Source organism: Podarcis raffonei, chromosome 17 (genome assembly GCF_027172205.1).
Source record: "Podarcis raffonei isolate rPodRaf1 chromosome 17, rPodRaf1.pri, whole genome shotgun sequence".
NCBI lineage: Eukaryota > Metazoa > Chordata > Lepidosauria > Squamata > Lacertidae > Podarcis > Podarcis raffonei.
In genome coordinates, this window is record NC_070618.1 from 28,127,434 (window position 1) to 28,149,228 (window position 21,795).

The 21,795-nt window shown below is 44.8% G+C and overlaps 1 protein-coding gene across 3 annotated transcripts in view; it reads left to right on the plus strand.

Annotated features, from left to right (window-relative positions):
* Positions 1-21,795, plus strand: part of KANK1 (KN motif and ankyrin repeat domains 1) — a 127,208-nt gene that overhangs the window by 84,861 nt on the left and 20,552 nt on the right. For all 3 annotated transcript variants that reach the window (XM_053371166.1, XM_053371165.1, XM_053371164.1), the window contains one exon: positions 18,038-20,692. In XM_053371166.1, coding sequence (XP_053227141.1) covers positions 18,469-20,692 — 2,224 coding nt within the window. In that variant the 5' untranslated portion in view covers positions 18,038-18,468. The remainder of the gene's footprint in view (positions 1-18,037; positions 20,693-21,795) is intronic.

Consider the following 21,795-nt stretch of genomic DNA (forward strand, 5'->3'; position numbering starts at 1 on the left):
AGCAGGTACCGCAGCAAGGAGGTAGTTTGTCCGCACCCAGCCCAAAATTTATGAATTTTTTGTACAGTGGAGCAGACTATATCACATTGCCTAACCAGATGGGAGCACAAGTGGCCGGTGCCCAACACATCACAGTTGTTCTCCCCTCTCTGGGCTCAGAGCCCAGTATCTCAGACCCACAGATAAGGATACCTTCAAACCAAACCAATTAAGCTGCATCAAAGCAAATGTATGAGCTCATTGCTATAGCAACTAGCAATTAATTGTGGGGTTATCTTGACTACCAACAGGTCACCTTTGGATCCACGCAAGTGGGGTGCAAACGTAGAGAATTGTGTCTGCCTTGAAGCTTTCATTTGGCAGTGTTTTAGGTGCAAATACTTCTTAGAAGTACTTCTTAGGATGTGGGTGGTGCTGTGGGTTAAACCACAGAGCCTAGGACTTGCCAATCAGAAGGTCGGCGGTTTGAATCCCTGTGACAGGGTGAGCTCCCGTTGCTTGGTTCCTGCTCCTGCCAACCTAGCAGTTCGAAAGCACGTCAAAGTGTAAGTAGATAAATAGGTACCACTCCAGCGGGAAGGTAAAAGGCGTTTCCGTGTGCTCCTCTGGTTCGCCAGAAGCAGCTTAGTCATGCTGGCCACATGACCCGGAAGCTGTACGCCGGCTCCCTTGGCCAATAAAGCGAGATGAGCACTGCAACCCCAGAGTAGGTCACGACTGGACCTAATGGTCAGGGGTCCCTTTACCTTTACCTTTTTACTTCTTAGAAGTAACATAGGTCGATAGGAACTGGGGGCTCAGCTCAACTGTACAGTAAACACTGAAACAAGATGTGGAATATTGTCTTAGATGGGTATGCTATTTTAAAGCTGCCTTCTCTCCCCCTGGAAAGTCTCCATAAGCTCAGTAACATATAAACTTTAGGGTGTTATGTTTTGAACCCAGCAGGAGTTGAGTTGAGTTTTAATCCAGTATCATCTCACAAAATAAAATTAACAGGCCAAAGATCCTAGCTGAGCTAATGTAATTATTTGCTTCCTTACCACTTTCTACTTGAAGTTCATGTGCATTTAGATTATATTTAAAAAGTTCCTCCCATAAGCAAAGTTGTTCTTAGCTTTCACAGTTGTTCTCATGCTGATGTTTCAGAAATCTCTGTGCCTTCAAATGCAGTTCTCCTGTTTATTTGATACCTAGGTTTGCAATGTAGGCTTTCATATACCACATTCCCCCGCAAACCTACACAAGTCATTATGACTGATGAATACCCTAAAAGGATTTTTTTAAAAAAAAAATCCCTCATCTTAGTAGTCATCTGGGTGTCTTATCTGTAGCAGAGGTTTATTGCTTCCATCCTTCCTGCATATAGAAGTCTGGAGAATCAAAGAGCCTTTGGTGTAGGGTAGGACATAGAACCTGTGTCCTTCCTCCTTTCCTTTACGTTTCTCTGCATTGCATCATTTGTTCCCATTTTAGGAGGTCATTTAAAAATTAACCTGAGGATGAGATTGACCCAATATTGACGTTTTGCAGATAAAGCAGGATGGAAACAGTGACTAGGTGCATTTCAGGGAATGCTGTAACAGGGCACATTCTCTCTTGTCCCTCCCAGCATATGACATGCGTTGCAAAATTAATTGCGGCGTCTGAGGCTGTCCATTGGAGGAGCAGAACAAAGCCTGGTCTCTGTGCCATTTGTTGCAATATGCATGAACTCATTGCCCCACAAATTGTCTAGAGGTTCCTCACTGATGACCTCAGCTCTGTGAATATGCACTATATTCAAAGCAAGCTTCTCCTACTTAGAGATCATCATCATCATTTATTAAATTTGGATACCACCCTATCCCTCCCCCCCCCCCAGGTCTCAGAGATGTGATAGCCTGGGGGCGGGGGAATCCAAATTGCCCCCTCCCAAAAAACTGGAAAATGTTGGACTATGAATTCTGAAAAGGTAGAGAAGCTTGTTTCAATTCAGGCAAACCTTCAGTTTTTAGAAAGCCATGATAAATATGATGATAAATATGAAGATGTAGAAGAAGCGGAAACAGATAGCACATGGCATTTAACCAGTCTTACTTTCTGAAATATTAATTGAGTTTGGGCTCTCTGCCCTCTTCTTTTCACAGCTCTTTTTATGGAAATGAATGCTTTACGTCTACTTGACACTGTGGAGGACTGAGGGAGACACTGGGCGGGAGTCAACACAAGTCCTACTCAGACCGGCTGAAGTTAATAGACATGACTAATTTGACTTCATTAATTTCAATGGGTCTGGTCTAAGTAGGACTTAGTTTTCCACAATCCATACAGAATGCATAGCAATTTTCATTTTTTGCTACAAAGGTCATGGTTTCTCCCGTTTTTGTAATTGTTTGCCTACTCCTCAAAAACCTGCAAAACAGTTCAGTGTCTTATAGCTCCATTTGTAACATTTAAAATAACAAATAAAAGGAAACTGAAATTGTAATTATTTACTGAATAAATAAACCAAACGTGGTGATTTAATGGCAAACCAGATTATACACCCATTCTATGTTACCCGAGTAACAGTGACTTTTGAGCCGTAGAGGGAGCTAAACAAACATTGCATGCTTTTCATTCCCCCTCCCCCCCCTATTTATGGGTTTTTCCTGAAACCCCACTCCCCCCAAAAAGCCTGTTTCCCCCATGACATCAGAATTTCAGGAAATTTTGCATTTCTCTTCCAGCTGCCCTGACCTCTATATCGTACAAAGTTCCATGGACGTTCTCCTTGCCTCACACTCTTCTATAAGCAACCTTCTCTGCTCCCTTCAATGGATAGCCCTTGAGTTCTTGGTCTCACCTTTTCTAGGTCTCTAGATCATCAGGAGAAATTGATGATCAGTAGATGTTGTGTGGGAGAGGAAGATTAAGTGTGGAAATCAATTGCCCATTTATGAAATCTTCTCATGTACATTTTGCATATTAATTGCATTTGCTTGTTGGCAACTATTGCTTGTTGGCACCTATTCTTACAGGGAGTGGATTCAGGAATAACCTGCTCACCTGTGCTTTTAAATATACAGCTTTTGTGTGAGATCATGGTTCTGTGATGTGTGAACTGCACAACTGGATCATGCTAGCACCTCTCTATTCTCACGTTTTTTTGTCACAGCCTAGTTATCTGTACAGTGGAACATAATTCATTCCGGAAGACCGACTTCCGAAACATTCGACAACCGAGGCGCAATTGCGGCTGGCAAAATCCATTGAAAAAATGGAGAAGCCGTTTGACTTCCAAGGTGCATTTGAAAATGGAAGCATTTGCTTACAGGTTTTCGGCGTTCGAAAGCCGAAACGTTCGACTTCTGAAGCGTTCGACAACCCAGGTTCCACTGTACTTTTGTCTGTGTTAAGGAATGCATCAGTTTGGACGCGGGTGGTGCTGTGGGTTAAACCACAGAGCCTAGCACTTGCCGATCAGAAGGTCAACGGTTCGAATCCCCGCAACGGGGTGAGCTCCCATTGCTTGGTCCCTGCTCCTGCCAACCTAGCAGTTCGAAAGCACATCAAAGTGCAAATAGATAAATAGGTACCGCTCCGGCGGGAAGGTAAACGGCGTTTCTGTGCGCTGCTCTGGTTCCCCAGAAGTGGCTTAGTCATACTGGCCACATGACCAGGAAGCTGTACGCCGGCTCCCTCGGCCAATAAAGTGAGATGAGCGCCGCAACCCCAGAGTCGGCCACAACTGGACCTAAAGTTCAGGGGTCCCTTTACTTTCCTTATGCATCGGTTGTTGAGGCTGTGAATGAATTGTGAGATGGCACTTTGTTGTGAAACTCCTTTAGGGCTGCAGATTTTCAGGAGAACTTTGAACTGGGTTCCTTTGCACAACATGATTTGCATTGGAACGTTTCCTGATGAGAGCGATATCATTTAACACATTTATTTTACTTGTCTCTAGTAAACCAGGCTAGAAAAACTGCCCACCGTTAATGTTTTTGTCTCGGTACACCATAGATGTTTGACCTGAAATATGCTTCTCTCGTGTATCTGCTGGAGATAATCCCCTGAAAAACATTAATTAAAGCTTTGAAACCGCCAGCCTTGCCTAATACCGCACTTGCAATTGGCAATTGTTAATAATGCACTTATGGGATGGAAAAATTTCCGTGGGAAAGGAAAACACTGAACATTTTTCAGTGAGATAATTGGTCTAAAAAAACCAATAATTATTTAAAAAGCACAGTGCCTAGAGTGCAGTGCCTAGAGCAGTGTTCCCCAACCTTGGGCCTCCAGCTGTTTTTGGACTACAACTCCCATCATCCCTCGCTAGCAAGACCAGTGGTCAAGGATGATGGGAGTTGTAGTCCAAAAACAGCTGGAGGCCCAAGGTTGGGGAACACTGGCCTAGAGTATTATATGTAGGCTGCAGGCACCCTCTACCTTAAAAGCCAATGCCCCCTACCCCTCAGAGGATTCTGGGAAACGTAGTTTACCCCTCATAGAGTTACAGTTCCCAGCAACCCCTTGAGCTACTACGGTGGCCAAGATTTGGGGGAACACACTTTGGATGTAACATGTGGACATCGCCTATTCCCTATATTCCAGCCTCCACAATTTCACAGGCTTATCGTAAGGATTAATGGGAAGGGCAGGTCATAAATGCTGCCCTGAGCTCCTTAGAGGAAAGGTGGAGTGAACAGGTAGCAAGCTAGTACTGCCTTATTACGTAACTACTTCTGCCCAACTCAGCGGCTGCTACCTGGTGGCTCTGAGGCTGGCCTGGAGGCTTCCGGTGGTTTTGTTTGGCATATTCCACCTGTGGGTGTCAAGGTGGAAGGTTTTGTGACTGCAGAGCTTACCCTTGTGAAGGAGAATGAGAGAGGTAGGGATTTTGAAGGTGCCTGTAAAATGAAATGAGAACCAGTGGTCCCTTGGTTCTCAAACTTAATCCGTTCCCGAAGTCTGTTCCAAAACTAAAGCGTTCCCAAACCAAGGTGGGCTTTCCCATAGAAAGTAATGCAGAATGGATTAACCCGTTCCAGACTTTTGAAAACAACCCCTAAAATAGCAATTTAACATAAATTTTACTCTCCATCGAGAACATGGATCCATAAAATGAAAGCAATGATCAATGAACTGTACTATAAAATTAATAAGACAGTACTGTAGATGATTTTTAAAAAATTTGGGGAAAAAAATCCTTACCTGCACTGATGATAGTCATTGTTTGGCTGGGGGGCTTTTATCCATTTCCGCAGTCGCGCAATCAGTCAGTCAGTAGCTGAACTGGGTTCCACACAGTCACAAAAACAAATGAACCGAAAAAGCCTCAAAAATAAAAACGCAAAATAAATAGCAAAAACAAAAGGACCAAACTTAATCTGTTCCAGAAGTTTCTTTGACTTTTGAAATGTTCAAAAACCAAGGCACAGCTTCTGATTGGTGCAGGCACCTCAGAAACAATAGCCGGCAGCCGCACCAGATGTTCAGCTTCTGAAAAATGTTCGAAAACCAGAACACTTCTGGGTTTTTGGCATTTGGGAACCAAGGCGTTTGAGAACCAAGGTACCACTGTATTTCACTTGAAAGCCCTTTGCCATATATGCAGGTTTAGGGTTCCGTTCTAAGGGCCATGAGTGGCCAAAAGAAAAAAATCTCACTCAAAGTGTGCCGTGAATCTCTCTCTCAATAGTTTCCCAGTGGGCATGTTCCCAGAAATGTGTCCCTTATTAGACTTTATGGAAGATGGCAAAGAGAGTGTTTTCGCTGCTGTGTTTGTCTTCTGCTTTGGAAAACCTCTTCTCCTCCCTTTGGCAGAATTGACAGGGTCCTCTCTATACACCGAACCATCTGTTTATTGCAAGCATATTAGATTTTCTGTCCTAAAGAACTATTTGCTCCCTTGCTTTTGTTTTGAATGGTATCAGGATGTGGTGACCTGGCTGCCTAGTGCTCACTCCTAAAGGCTAAGAGCAAAACCAGGACCCCAGAAGACTGAAAATAAGAAGACATGATCTGTATGAATTGACTTTATTAATCATCTGGCTAAGAAATGACCTGATTTCCTCCCTAACTTTATATAAAATATAGTTGTTACTCTCATTCTATCAACAAAAACTGCCACAACATTCCTCTTTCCCCCCAGATTAGGACTCAGGGTGGTTTACACAAATTAAAACAACACAGGTAAAATACAGAAGGCTAAACAGATGGTTGAGAGCAATGCGGTGGATATTTTTTGAATATTTTTGTTTTAGTACAGGAACTGCTTTGGTTGCCCAGCCAGCTGGCCAATACAGAGAAAAAGATTCTTGGTTCTTTCAGTACCATCAACCCTTTAGTACCATTTTCAGGCTAGAGTATTGTACCATTGTGGCCTTTTCTGGGAAGCAGTTTTCAACAGACTCGTTCTAAGGAGCTCCTCAAGTTGAGTTTGGTCTTCCAAGCTTTTAAATGCAGATATTGTATGGATTTTGAAGTATCTTTTATTTCAGTAAATATTTCTGGAAAAATAATTTGATCTGGCCTCTTCTAATATTTTTACTGCCTTGTGTATGATTCATAAATATTTGAAATGAGAAAATACTTGCCTTAAGAAGGACTGGGAGCTGCAGTCTAGGAGCATGGAGTTTACTGGTGACGCCAGCGCTTTTTCTCCTTGTCATCAGATCCAAGTGGAGCAGCCACATTTTTGAAGAACTATTTGAAATGAATTATGGATAGCAATAGGGGAAATGAGCTTAAACCAGATAAGAAACAGGTGACTAGGACAGGAAACACAGCAGACTGGTTGGCCAGGAAAATGGCGGCTCTGGGTGCGATTGTTCACTCCCTAAAGGACCAGATTTGTGCCCTGAGGGACCCAGCTTGCTCCTCTAGTCACAGATTGTGTCCTGAGGGGCTTATTACCAGCACCAGCTGGTTTACCAGCTACACCATTGATTCAGGATTGAGGTTGAATCCTGACAAAACAGAAGCACTGTTTCTGGGGGACAGGGGCAGGCGGGTGTGGAGGACTCCCTGGTCCTGAATGGGGTAACTGTGCCCCTGAAGGACCAGGTGCGCAGCCTAGGAGTCATTTTGGACTCAGCGCTGTCCATGGAGGCGCAGGTCAATTCTGTGTCCAGGGCAGCTGTTTACCAGCTCCAACTGGTACGCAGGCTGAGACCCTTCCTGTCCGCAGACTGTCTTGCCAGAGTGGTGCATGCTCTGGTTATCTCCCATTTGGAAAAATGCCATGCACTCTATGTGGGGCTAACTTTGAAGGTGATCCAGAAACTACAACTAATCCAGATTTTGGCAGCTAGACGGGTGACTGGGGGCAGCCGCCGAGACCATATAACTACAATGCCATCTACACCATTGATTCTGACGGAGAGACGTTAATGCTGTTGGTCATGCCAACATGCCAACGCCGTTGGTCATTTCCACTTTAAACCCTTGGAGTTTGTGCAGAAATGTGCTGCTGTTGCTGCAGAGTTCTTGGCAGATCATTTGGAAATGGTTGGGGGGGTTGATCTTGTGAAACTGTGTTGCACCCCGAACCCTCTTTCTGACTGCGGGAGTTTGGGGTAGAGCATCATGTTCCTCTGCAAACAGTTCAAACCAAAGTCACTAAAACGTGTTTCCAAATTCTGATACTTACCTCGAGATAAGGGTATCTCTTGAAGCCCCTACACTTTGGACTCTCTCAACAGCTGACTTACGCTGGAAATTATCTACTAAAAACAAAACAAATCAGTTAATATTTTCCTAATCTGCAATATCAGTGAAAAGATGGAAGAGATTTGGTTGACATTTTCCAGTGATTGATTTGTTACGGTGCTGTGAATGTCGGATATCTGGGCCTGGGCACACGGTTAGATTGATAATGTAATGTTTGAAAACTAAAAAAAAAATGCATGTTCAGGGAAGCCTTTTTGATATAGTAGCTCTGGGAAGGTTGTCTTTTTATTTCGGACAAATTTCCCTCCCCCCTTTAGAAAGTGCACTTGTCTCATTTTTGGCCGCATCCTTCAGCAAAATATTTTTGCCTGCCTCCCAGGCGGAATAAAGCTTTTATTTTTAGCCTCCAAATTGCAAGCTGGGCTGGACAAAAGGGAGCAAAAACAGACTGCATGTGGCAAAGGAAACCAGAATTATTTGAAAGCAGCCTGTGGTACGGTTACAAGGGAGACAATTATCCCGACCATATTATTTCCGCGAACCTTTCTTTGCCTGCGATGGGAGGGGGGGTCAAAAGGGGAAGGAATGAGGAGGGCGAGAGGAGTCCCGCTGCCTTTTCTTCCCCTCTTGTTTGATTTGGCTTGTTCGACATGATCAGAGGAGTGCAACTCTTCGTGGTTCACATGATGCGACCTCCTGCCATAGAGCTGTTTTTCTGAAATCCAGCTCTTCTGAACAGCAGCCGTCTACGTTTGATGGTGCAGCGAATGATGTTGCACAAGCCGGGAGAGGTTGCGCCGTGGAGCTCCATTAGCCGAGCCTGGCAGGCAGGGGAGAATTTTGTCAGGAAATTCCAAATGAGTATAAATAAATTCTCCACAGCGAGCCTTGGGCTCCTTGCCTGCTTATGTGTCAGAAGCACATATTCCCTGCAAAGCTAAGGAAAGTCTGCCTCAAGCCAAACTTCCTGCAAGGAAAACACACGGCAACTTTCTGCTCTTCGCGGAATAAGTAAGTAACGCTGGCAGATTGGGGGGGGGGGGATGAACGACAAATTTTAGGGAATGTAAGTTCGTAACTTCTGTTGTTTCATTGCCCTCCCCCCCGCCCCAAGAATTATCTGCTCCTACCTATGCTGGCTGGTTGCTTTTCTCACTGCGACTTTTTAACATAAAGATAGCACTGTTCTCTCGGACAAAGTAACTCTGTTAGACTAATGGCCATAGGAGAGTGCCTATTTCCAATTTACCTCTGCAACAGCCGAGCGTGTCTCTGTTTTTAGCCTGTTTCCCCCTCACGTAACACAACTTCCATCCTCTAAATGAATGTTTGCATGTCCGTGTACTTTTTTTTTTAAAAAAAGAGTTAATTCTCAACTTTAATGTGCCGTTTCTGCTTGGACATAGCAAGGTATGTGAGAGATGGTGGGTATCTCTAAGCGAAACATCTCAGTGCTTCTGTTCTGAGGCATTCTTGAAGAGTTTATATTTTCTTTGCCTGTGGCATTATAGCGTGTTAGGAGATAGTGTGTTCTTTAAATCAAGTTTAACAGAGCAGGTTGAGCTTTCTTAACCTAGGGAACAAGCTGGATATATTTTCTTTTTCTTTCTTTTTTAAAAAAGTAAAGTGTTTTCAGGCAATTGCTTCGATAATGAATAGCTTGTGTTGTAAATTACCAAGCATTTTCCACATAGCTAAACCTGAGCAAGGAGTGCTTGTTCACCTTAAGGGGGAAAGGGGATGGGAGAGGAGTATTTTCTGAAATTATAAAATTACTGACCTTGTTATTGGCATAAGGAGGTGCTCAAATGCAGCGGCCCAGGACTCTGAACACTCAACAGGAATGCAATTAACCAAATGTGATTGTACGTCTGGAATACCTTGGTGCCCCTTATCATTTGTGAGCACATTGCAAACTTACTGCCTGTTCATACAAACCTTTTCCCCCTCTCTTTGGAATACTTCTCTTTTAAAAAAAATCCAGCACAGAACTCCCAACAGAATGTGTTTGAGTGAAGTCTTTGACATATCCACGTTTCCCAGGAAAAGTTGTTGTCGTCTCGGGAATGTTTGGTTTTCTGGAAGGCTTATATTCCCTTGCCATGCCTGCTCCATTCCTGTGGTTTGTTTCCATGAGGGAGGAAGGTGATGGTTTTAAGGTCTCATTCAGAGCTGCTCTTGTACACTGGTTGAATTTACTCACTGTCAAGGTTCTCCTCTAGTATACAATGAATCTTGGTTCACTCATTCAGAGCAAGCCGATTTCAATTCTTGATGGCCCAGCCAAAGTGAGAGTTTTGAGAACTTTGAGGAGTTGGTACTGCACAGATTTCTGTCTTCTGCAAGCAGTGAAGGCAAATTTGTCTGAGTCAGAGTGGCTAGCCAGGTCTCAAGGCTTCAGCAATGCAGAACTGTGAGAACAATGTGTGTTTCTTTTCATTAATCCTCTCCGAAATAGTGCCTCTGGGATTGCCAACCCAGTGCCCAGGGGCATTGTGGAGCCTGCAGAACATTTTGCTGGTGTTCCCCTGGACAGGTGCCCAAGGCTCTGAGCTTTCGTTCTTTTTTAAAAGCAAGTCTGTGGCACTAGAAAGAATGTTGTCGGGCAAAATGTGAAGGAACCTTGTAAGCAATTGATGAGAGTCAGTGTGGAGTGTCTACCTTTGCATATTTTTCCTGGTACAGTGGTACCTCGGGTTAAGTACTTAATTCGTTCTGGAGGTCCGTTCTTAACCTGAAACTGTTCTTAACCTGAAGCACCACTTTAGCTAATGGGGCCTCCTGCTGCCGCCGTGCCGCCAGAGCACGATTTCTGTTCTCATCCTGAAGTTCTTAACTTGAAGCGCATGTAACCTGAAGTGTATGTAACCTGAGGTACCACTGTACTGAGGAATGTTCTCCGTTGCTAATAGACAGCAGTAGCGTGTGTGTGTGTGTGTGTGTGTGTGTAAGATCAGTATTGTATGTTCTCCACAATCGAGACAAGCAGGAGATAGCCGATTTCCTAGGGAAAGCATAAGGCTATTTTAGGAATGGCTCTCTTTGCATTACACCACACAGCCCATTTTATTTATTTATTTAAAGGATTTGTACCCCTCTCTTCAGCCAAAAAGGCTCCCAGATCATAGTTATCTCTCTCACACACACACAATTATTTTGTGACTGGCACCCCGAAGCACTTTCAGATAAGAGTGCATCAGTGTCAAACATCTAACTAAAGAGACCTACCCATTTTCTTTGAGATTTTTGCACACTCAAGGGCAGTGCTTTGTTTGAATATGCAAAAAAGTTAAAGGAGTGATGATTGTTATTACCTCAGATATACTAACCAAATGAGCTTGATTTTTACATATGCCTTATTTGATTGGGCACCTTTTTTAAAAACAAAAGTTTCAATTTATTCAAAAGTTACAATACAGCTTTTTCCGCTGCCATAATACCACAGAAGGATCACTCCAATATCTGCCTGTGACTGTTTGGTTTTGCCAAGCGGAGGAAGTTCTGTACTGGCTGTTTCACACCTTCCCTTGCCTACATGTAAGCAATAGATTTTTCTTGTTTGGGGAAGGGGGAAAGCGAATTTTAATGTCATAAATTTGTTTTGTGCTGCCTTCTGGCTGGAAAGACCCCCCAAGATGGCACTCAGAGGATAAAACAATTATTTAAAAAAAAAGGCAGCACAAAAACACAATTTAAGGTAAATTTAGAAACAGCAAGATCTCTCATCTACTTAAAGCTAAAAATCGAAAACTCAAATTACATCCTACCCCAAAGTTCTACAGAATAAATATATATGAAATCTCCATACACTGAAGGGGGGAACCAACCTTTAATGACATCTCACTTAATCTTTATCACGAGTACTTTTTGGACTTTTTTGCAAATATCTCAGAGAACAATTTTACATATTAAGAACTGAGAGGAGCCCTGTCAGAGCTGCAAGAATCTATTCCTCCCTCCCTCCATCCCATAATACTGCTTATTATGCCTGCATTCAGCACAACTCTTTGCTCTCAGTACCTACGGTCACAGTTTCAGCACTTGAAATCTATGAGCCCATGTTTGCATCCTTCCAAGAAAATAACAAGTGCGGCTAATCCTAATATGGTAGAAGCTAAAAATAACCCCTTAAGTAGGAGAGAAAGAGGCCGTTTTACGGTCTTTTAAGTGCTTAAGCAAAGCAAAGCAAACAGTGAAATAGAACTTGACAATCATTGCACCAAAATTGCTCCAGTTCAGAAGTTGCCAGCAGTTCAAGCATAAAGGAGGGTTGTTTGATAACCTAAAATACCGTATTTTTTGCACCATAACACTCACTTTTTTCCTCCTAGAAAGTAAGGGGAAATGTCTGTGCGTGTTATGGAGGAAATGCCTACGGGTGGCATGCCTACGGATTTTCCTCCTCTAAAAACTATGTGCGTGTTATGGTCGGGTGCGTGTTATAGAGCGAAAAATACGGTACTTTGCCAAAGAAATTCTCTTCTGGACCTGGGAAGAAAAGTGCCCAGGAGTCCCAGAAATGGAATAATATTGCAGGAGTATCTGCTTTTTGTATAGCATATGCGACAGAGTTATAAATTGTATAAATTTAAAATTAATTTTGAAATTTAAAATTTGCCAATCTTAATGATACAATATGGTTCTTTCCTTAAGATTAGATCTTTTGAAATGTAATCTTTTGAGTGTCTGGAGGCGGTTAGAGGATGGATGGCGGCTAACAGATTGAGGTTGAATCCTGACAAGACAGAAGTACTGTTTTTGGGGGACAGGAGGCGGGCAGATGTGGAAGACTCCCTGGTCCTGAATGGGGTAACTGTGCCCCTGAAGGACCAGGTGAGCAGGCTGGGAGTCATTCTGGACTCACAGCTGTCCATGGAAGCGCAGGTCAATTCTGTGTCCAGGGCAGCTGTTTATCAGCTCCATCTGGTATGCAGGCTGAGCCCCTACCTGCCCGCGTACTGTCTCGCCAGAGTGGTGCATGCTCTGGTTATCTCTCGCTTGGACTACTGCAATGAGCTCTATGTGGGACTACCTTTGAAGGTGACCCGGAAACTACAATTAATCCAGAATGTGGCAGCTAGACTGGTGACTGGGAGCGGCCACCGAGACCATATAACACTGGTCTTGAAAGACCTACACTGGCTCCCAGTACATTTCCAAGCACAATTCAAAGTGTTGGTGCTGACCTTTAAAACCCTAAACGGCCTCGGTCCAGTATACCTGAAGGAGCGTCTCCACCTCCATCGTTCTTCCTGGACACTGAGGTCCAGCGCCGAGGGCCTTCTGGTGGTTCCCTCACTGCAAGAAGCCAAGTTACAGGGAACCAGGCAGAGGGCCTTCTCGGTAGTGGCGCCCGCCCTGTGGAACGCCCTCCCACCAGATGTCAAAGAGAAAAATAACTACCAAACTACCAAAGACATCTAAAGGCAGCTCTGTTTACGGAAGCTATTAATGTTTAATAGCTTATTGTATTTTAGTGTTTTGTTGGAAGCCACCCAGAGTGGCTGGGGGGACCCAGCCAGATGGGTGGGGTATAAATAATAATTATTATTAACCGTGATTACCTCCTCTAGCAGTTGACGTTACATTACTTGCGATCTGACAGCGCGTGTCCCTTAAGAGACCAAAGCATTGGGGGGGGGGGCTCATGTCAAGATGACACGATGGGGGGGGCCCAAGTGCTTTGATCTCTTCATCACCTTTGATGGAAAAGCATGCACTTAAGAGCTACTTTGGAGCCCCCAGGTGTGTCTCCATTAATTAAAAGCGGGGCTTCTTATGCTGAAAAAAGGAAGCCATTTGGAAAGAAACGAAGTCGTCCCTCTTTTCCCTGTCTCTTCTGTTCCCCTCCGTGCCCACAGGGTTGCGTTTGTGGACGTTGACACTCGACAGTCCCACGAGGCACAATTTTGCAAGGTGCATTGGGGACATTGTCCTCTAGTCAAGCCACCTAGCTAAGGCCAGAGTCCAAACCTCTCTAGCTTTGTCACGTAACTGCCGGATGCCAGGGGACTGCCATCAGAACAGGGGAGGGAGGCAGAGGGGACGTTGGGATACAGGGAGCGTCCAAAACTCCTGAGGAGCAGTTCCTCTTCCAGCTGTGGGAAAAGCCACACCTCCAGTGGAGAAGAGAGGGGCCAGCCAAACGGGGAAAGGGCTCAAGGGTGCTGCTGAGAGCAACAGCGCCTCACCTAGCCAGGCTGGCAGGAGGGACGCACGCCACTTCTGTCGCCCAGCTTGCACAGAGAGGTGAAATGCAAGGAGGTGGAGGTTTGGGGTGTCAAAGTTCTTACGTTGGGGGAGAAGCCAGAAGGGGCCACTCCCGAATTCTGCAAGTGACTAAGACGGCCATGAACTTTGTGGATCTGCACTGTAAATAGTTTGCACAATAAAACCTGTAAAAGACAGGTCGGAGTCCTGCCTGGTTACTCACGAGCAACCACCACCACCATCTGACACCTGCTATCTTCTTGTGGGCAATCCTTGGGCACCGCGGTGGTGGGCAACAAGGCTGAGGGTGGAGGCGATCGGATTAAGTGGCAACGCAGCCCAGGGAGCGTATCTTTTTAATACTGAGCAAGTGACTTGAGTTCAAATTCTTAGCTCCTCCGCTAACATCTTTAAGGGCTGGATTTGGAAGGATGAGGTGGTGATTCTGGTGGTTGTTTTCTTTTAATACGCTTTCATCACAGGGCCTTCTTGGTGGTGGCTCCCTCCCTGTGGAACACCCTCCCAGGAAATAAACAACTATCTGACTTTTAGAAAACATCTGAAGACGACCCTGTTTAGGGAAGTTTTTAATGTTTGATGTTTTATCGTGTTTTTAATATTCTGTTGGGAGCTGTCCAGAGTGACTGGGGAAACCCAGCCAGATTGGCGGGGTAGTAGTAGTAATAATAATAATAATAATAATAATAATAATAATAATAGTCATCCTTCACCCACCCCTTGTGAGGCCACAGCTAGTATGGTAGGGAGGAGCTGATGGCCTTGTATCCAGAGACCGACAAAAACCTGGAAGCAGATGAAGCTGCTTTGGGAAGATTTTCTGGGTGTGTGGTAAAGGTCCTGGTTACTGGCCAGAATGCAGTTTTGCTGGTTAGACCAACAAAGAAACGGCAGGTTGGGCAACTGTTTGACCCTCTGCAAAATGCAAATAAATCTGTTTGCGTAAGCTGGCCAGCCGGCTTTGCTTTACTGTGATATTCACGAAACATTTCCGCTTTTATAGAAACATTATTGTGTTTTATCTCGTAGGTCACAGGTGAGCATGACTAGATTTATTATTTAATACCCCCCCCCCAGCCAGTCCCCCTTTGGGCTCCGTTTTGGTTGACACTCACCACCTGACTTCCAATATTAAAGGTAAAGGTAAAGGTACCCCTGCCCGTACGGGCCAGTCTTGACAGACTCTGGGGTTGTGCGCCCATCTCACTTAAGAGGCCAGGGGCCAGCGCTGTCCGGAGACACTTCCGGGTCACGTGGCCAGCGTGACATCGCTGCTCTGGCGAGCCAGAGCCGCACACGGAAACGCCGTTTACCTTCCCGCTAGAAAGTGGTCCCTATTTATCTACTTGCACCCGGAGGTGCTTTCGAACTGCTAGGTTGGCAGGCGCTGGGACCGAGCAACGGGAGCGCACCCCGCCGCGGGGATTCGAACCGCCGACCTTTCGATCGACAAGCCCTAGGCACTGAGGCTTTTACCCACAGCGCCACCCGCGTCCCCAGACTTCCAATATTAGAAGGTGATTATTAGAGGGATATTTTGATTATGTATTTATTTGTGAGTATTCCCCCCCACTCCACCCGCCTTTCTTAATGTTTTAAATTGTTCTGGTGGGGGGGGGGAGTCAATTAAATCAGGCTGTGTTATTATTTCTTACTTCTTTAGACACTTTGCTCTCAAAATTCCTGCTTGGCCCTTGTGCCTTACAGAGAAACCACTGCTTTAAAACCTGTCTTAAAAACAAACAGACAGACAAAAACAGCATTAAGGTTATGTATGTGTTCCATGAGCTGCTATCTGCAAGTACTCTTTCTACATGAGTAAACACAGTGTGTGCGCCAGGGATGGGCAATGTACACTGGACATGTACGGAAACCCAGAATTATTTTTATGCAGCTCTCTGCATATATTGTGTAGGAATTATTATTATTATTATTATTATTATTATTATTATTCTCTTCTTCTTCTTTGACGATCCCTCATAACAGAGTAAGATTGTCTTCCTTAAACACGGTTTTAACAATGAGTCCATAAGTGACTGTGGAGGCCAATTCTGGATCCACACGTCCTTCCACAGTGGGGACATAGGTTTCCGGGCGGGAGTTGATCACGGTGTGGATTTGCCGAGCGTGCCTTCCTCTTAGTACGTTTCTCCCTTGTGTCCTGAGTTTGAGTGTCTTCAAAGCCATGACACCTTTGGTAAAGGCTGTTCTCCAATTGCAGCGCTCGCAGGCCAGTGTTTCCCAGTTGTCAGTGTTAATACTACATTTTTTAGATTTGCCTTGAGACAGTCTTTAAACCTCTTTTGTTGACCACCAGCAATACGCTTTCCATTTTTAAGTTCGGAATAGAGTAGTTGCTTTGGAAGATGATCATCAGGCATCCGCACAACATGACCAGTCCAACAATGTTGATGTTGAAGAATCATTGCTTCAACACTGGTGATCTTTGCTTCTTCCAGTACACTGATATTAGTTCGTCTGTCTTCCCAAGTGATGTGTAAAATAATAGTAATAGTAATAGTAATAATAATAATAATAATAATAATAATAATAATAATAACCCTGCCCATCTGGCTGGGTTTCCCCAGCCACTCTGAGCAGCTTACAGCATATCTAAAAACATAATGAAAACATCAAGCATTAAAAACCTCCCTTTAACAGGGCAGCCTTCTAAAAGTTGTGTATAAACTAGCTTTCCCTACACACAAACACACACAGGAGAAATGGCATATGATGCAGCCACTTTTGTGTCATTTTTAAAGGATCGTTGGTGTGCAGAGTCATTTTTGTTTTTTCAACAGCTCACATTAAGATATCAAAGAATAGCTCATGTATTTCATGATTTCAGAGGGCTTAGTATACACTTAGATTATGAACGCAAACTATTTCTTAAGGAGAAACTGAAAAAGCGCAACACCTCAAATCTGAAGAAATGTTAATGAAAAGAGCGGGACTTGTGAGCCTTTTTAAGAGGTGTCTGCTGCAATAAAGAGAGAGAGATCTGTGCTGGAAAGGAGTAGAGAAATGAAAAACCTCTCCCCCCTTCCAGATCTGAGCTGATAAACTCATTGGAAGAAGCTCAGCCTATGAAATGTTTGTGCTCTGTTTTGCTGTATTTATATAAATGCCGAGTACTTTTTCCCTTTAAGGGTTGAAGAATGAGAAAGTTGGGAGGCAGGGATTTCGCAGGCAAAATAGCTTGCGTGACGTACGGAGCTGCGATTGCAGGAAATAGAGCGAGGCCGGGTAGACTTTGAACAGCAGCGTGGAGGGACAGAAAGAGAAACTTCAAGCTGATGTAAATGAAGGCTTTGCTCTGAAGTTCTTGCTGTGTTTCTGTGTTTGAGAGTGGGAAGCAGGTTGCAGAGCCACCCTAGGCATAAATATCCTTCCTGCAGAAGCTCAGCAGATCTGCTGCAGTTTTATTTAGATTGCTTTGGTGCGACATGCCTCTCCCGTGTCTCCAGGAAGCTGGGCTGTCCTGACATCTGAGCTGACAGTTTCTCTTTCATCTGAGATATTTTAGACTGCTCTGGAAATGGTCTGCCTGCATAGTTCTCAGTGTGTCGACTCTGCACCGTATAGGAATATAAAATAGGTTGCATGAACAATCAGAGATGAATGTGCTAGGGAGATCCTCCTCCTTTGGACTATCTTGTTTTGAAATCCAAATAACTTTGTCTGTTTTTAGCATTTGTAAACCAAGAGAGGTTTGGGGGGTTTTTTTGGTAGTAGCCCTTAGGAAGAGCTCTGAGATGTATTGAATTCCCTTGCACAACACCGCAGCGTATCAAATAGTTGAACTTCACATGGAAACTATACTGGAGATGTTGTAGAAATACAGAATTCCTTTTAAAGTATTGCTTCATGGTATTAACAGAGTCTTGTTGTTTCTTTTTAAAAATACAGCTTTATGTAAAGCCTATGAGAAATGTACCCACCTGCTTTGTGGTTTAAAATTCTGCTGACGCAGTCTTAAAAGGAAAATGTGTGCATGCTAAAAATTTAATCAAGAGACATGCAATAGATTTTCCAGTGTGGAACACTGATTCTGCTGTCTGAGTAGAGTGCTTATAACTTGCCAAATTATAGAGTGCTTAAAATTTACCAAAACAAACAAACAAACCCTCTTATGTAGGATTTTATGCTTAATGTATGTGTTTCCTTCTTTTAGAAAAAGATGAAAATGCTCTGAATGGGGAGGATGACAGAAATCAGAAGGACCCCTATTTTGTGGAAACACCTTATGGTTACCAGCTTGATTTGGATTTTCTCAAGTATGTGGAAGATATACAGAAGGGAAATACTATTAAGAAACTGAACATTCAGAAAAAGCAGAAAGTGACGCCACCTTTTGCAGCCGTCAAAAACACCTCTGGCCAATACAGCGGGTGGACATCCAATGAATCTCTGTCTTCATCCAACAGTGATGAAAACAAACATTCGTCTTCGCTCTTTGCAGCACGAAGCCCAGCAGCCGCTGCCCCGAGACCGTCCTTGTCCTTTGAAGCCTCTCCAAGCTTCCTAACTATCCCTGAAAGCAAACAGCTCCGGCCTCCTTCGCCACAGCCGCCTCGGCACAACCTCCGCGTTACGAAAACTCTCATGGAAACACGGAGGAGATTGGAGCAGGAGAAGATGGCGATGCAGGCAGTTCCAGGAGAATCTCGGCGGCCGAGGCTTTCCAGTTTTGGAGCCATGGGCTCCACAAGTTCCCTCCCTTCCTTTGTGGGGTCCAGCGGCCACAACCAGATGTCTCAGCAGTTTCAGAATGGATACCAGGGCAATGGGGAATATAATCTTTATCTCGCATCCTCTCTAGGGAGCTCCATCCGCCACAGCCCCTTGAGCTCAGGGATATCGACACCGGTGACTAACGTCAGCCCGGTGCACCTGCAACACATCAGGGAACAAATGGCCATTGCCCTCAAGCGCCTTAAGGAGCTTGAGGAGCAAGTCAAGACTATCCCCGTGCTCCAGGTTAAGATTTCAGTCTTGCAGGAGGAGAAAAGGCAGATGGTAGAGAAGCTCAAAAGCCAAAGGGGCGTCAACCAGAACGACGCAGGCCATTTCAGAAAGAGATCTTATAGCGCAGGAAATGCGGAGCAGTGGAAGCCCCTCTCTCCGGCCAGAGGGGGTGGCGAACTCTATATAGACTGTGAGGAAGACATGGGGAGCGTGGAACATAGCTCAGAGAGGGTGGAAGAGTTCAGGCAGTTGACTGCTGAAATGCAAGCCTTGGAGAAGAAGATCCAAGACAGCAGCTATGACGTTCCATCTAACCTGCGAGTGAACCGAGCGAGTGCAGCGAAAGAGAGCAGATCAGTTGCCGTGGGCACAGAGGAGAACATGAACGATGTTGTTGTGTACAACAGAGCTTTGATAAAGTGCAGGGATGTAGCAGTAGGAACAGAGCAGAAGACTAAAGATTCAAGCATCGGGGTGACGGAGGGGATGCTTGGCCTGCCTACAGAGGCCGAGAGGGAACTAGAGCTCCAGCATCAGACCATTGAAGCCCTCAAAGATAAGATCTACCGACTGGAAGTTCAGCTGAGGGAAACGACTCACGACAGAGAGATGACCAAATTAAAGCATGAGCTCCAGGCAGCTGGATCCAGGAAAAAAATGGACAAGGCGCTGATGGCGCAGCCCCTTGTCTTCAGCAGAGCGGTGGAAGCAGTCGTACAAACAAAAGACCAAATGGTGGGAGGTCACGTGGATGTGGTTGATGCATGCGTGGGGAGCCATCTGCAGATGAGCAGCGTTGGAGTATTGTGCAGGCCTCAATCGCACAGTTCAGCTGCGGGCCCAGATGTGCCTATGAATTGGTGGATTGTGAAGGAGAGAAAAGAAATGTGTGATCGGTGCACGGGGAGCTCTCTTGAGATGTGTGACAAGGGTGTGGGCACGGAAAGGTCCGTCTGCGAAACGGGGGTCAACACTGAGGAATCCGTGGACAGATTAAGCCTGCGCAAGACGGAGCTGAAAATCAAGGAAGTTCGGTCCATAGGCTGCGGAGACTGTCCTGTCCAAACAGTCTGCCCAGCAAGCAAAGCCGTTTCCCGCAGCACCAACACAGAACCTGCTTGCAAGGCAGATACTGGAGTCATGGCGGTGCCTCGTACGGCGACCCAGGGAACCAACACAGTGTTAGAACAAGCTGACCAGTTCACCAACACGGACGTAGCTCCCTTGATAGATTCCGGCACCAACACTTTCCTCAGCACTTGCGATAAGCAGACAAACACTGTGATTGTCGAGATGAGGACAGTCGCTATAGGAGATGGAAGGGTCAAGGATGTAAACACGGCGGCTAAAACTCGCTCCATTGGCGTGGGGACGGTGCTTTCTAGCACGGCCAGCTTTGACAAACCCTCCCTAACAAAGACCAAAGACTGTGGCGTGGGGCAGATCAGTATTAACGAGAACTATCTAGTGGGCCTGAAAATGAGAAATATTGCCTGTGGTCCTCCTCCGGTGTCTGTAGCGCCACCTGGCACAAGAAGCATTGGTGTTGGGGATGACTCTGTTTCTGACTGGGGGAACCTTGGGCTGGACAGCCCATTCTCTCAGCCTGAGATGAAGACCGGCTTGGATCATTACATCGAACGGGTCCAGAAGCTTGTTCAAGAGCAGCAGATGCTACTTGCTGAAAACTATTCTGAGTTAGCTGATGCATTCGGAGAGCCGCACTCACAGATCGGCTCTATCAATTCTCAGCTCATCAGCACTCTGTCCTCCATCAACAGCGTCATGAAGTATGCAAGCACCGAGGAACTGCGCAACTTGGATATGTCGAAGCAGTGCGCGGAGAGAACTTCGGCAGCAGGTATGTTGGAGGGGGCTTTCTTGCTTGCTTAAAGGTTGCTGGTGCCTTAAAAGGAGGGGCACGAGTCGCTCTCACCAAACTGCTTATGTCATGATTTGCCTTTCCAGGACTGCCAGTCTTAGATTGCAGTGAATAGATAAAAGCGGTGTCAGTGCTTGAATACCTAAAATACCCAGTGACTGGATAATCGTCTGTCCTGTTTCCTGGGAATTTAACCTTTATATAGTTCAATATCTTAAGAGCTCAGACCCCTCTTAATGGCAGGAAGTGATTCTAAAATTACGGCCAGAGGTATTTTATAGAGTAGAACAGCTATTACCACAGTTGTCTCATTTCTGTGAACATTTTGCAGACTAGGGACATTTGCTCCCACTTCCTTTATACTTCTGATTCGTCATAACTAATTCTGTTTCTCAGTGTTGCTTACCTACAGATCAAAATAATTGTTGTGTACTGGTATTTTATGTACCTTTATACTATATCACTGCATATTTGAAACTACATTATTTCTGTACTTAAATGTTTTACCTTAAAACTATCGTACTTACACGTTGTGTTTAAATTTACTATTAGCTTCAAACTGTTATTCTTAGCAGAATATACACGTTTTTCTTTTCAACTCTCGAGTAGGAATTATTCCTTATATTGAAACTTGTGGCCTGAGCTCTTGGTATATCCTTTTTAGTGTATTTCCAACAAGAACTCCAATTTCTTTAACGATTACCTACAGATCAAGGCAGGTCTGTGATTACACTGCTTCCCCTGTCCTATGGACACATGTCCTAGGGATGCTGGCTGTGACGCACACAATCTGTGTCACCTGTAATTATTAGTGTCGTAATGGGACGTGTCCAGATTTTGTACCTCCCCATGGTGGTCTGGTCTTTTTAAAGTGATTTCTCTGAGCAGCCATCATACACTGACCATTATTCCATCCCTCCGTTATTTAACAATGTATTTGCACCATTGCACCTAATCCCCTAGTCTTATTTTCTCTGTAAGGCCTGGGCCTTACAGCTTCAGGCTGCAGGTAGGGGCTCACTTGGCTCAAATGCTTTTCCATTCAGAAAATCCCCATTGCAGGTACAATCTTCTCTTTGTCC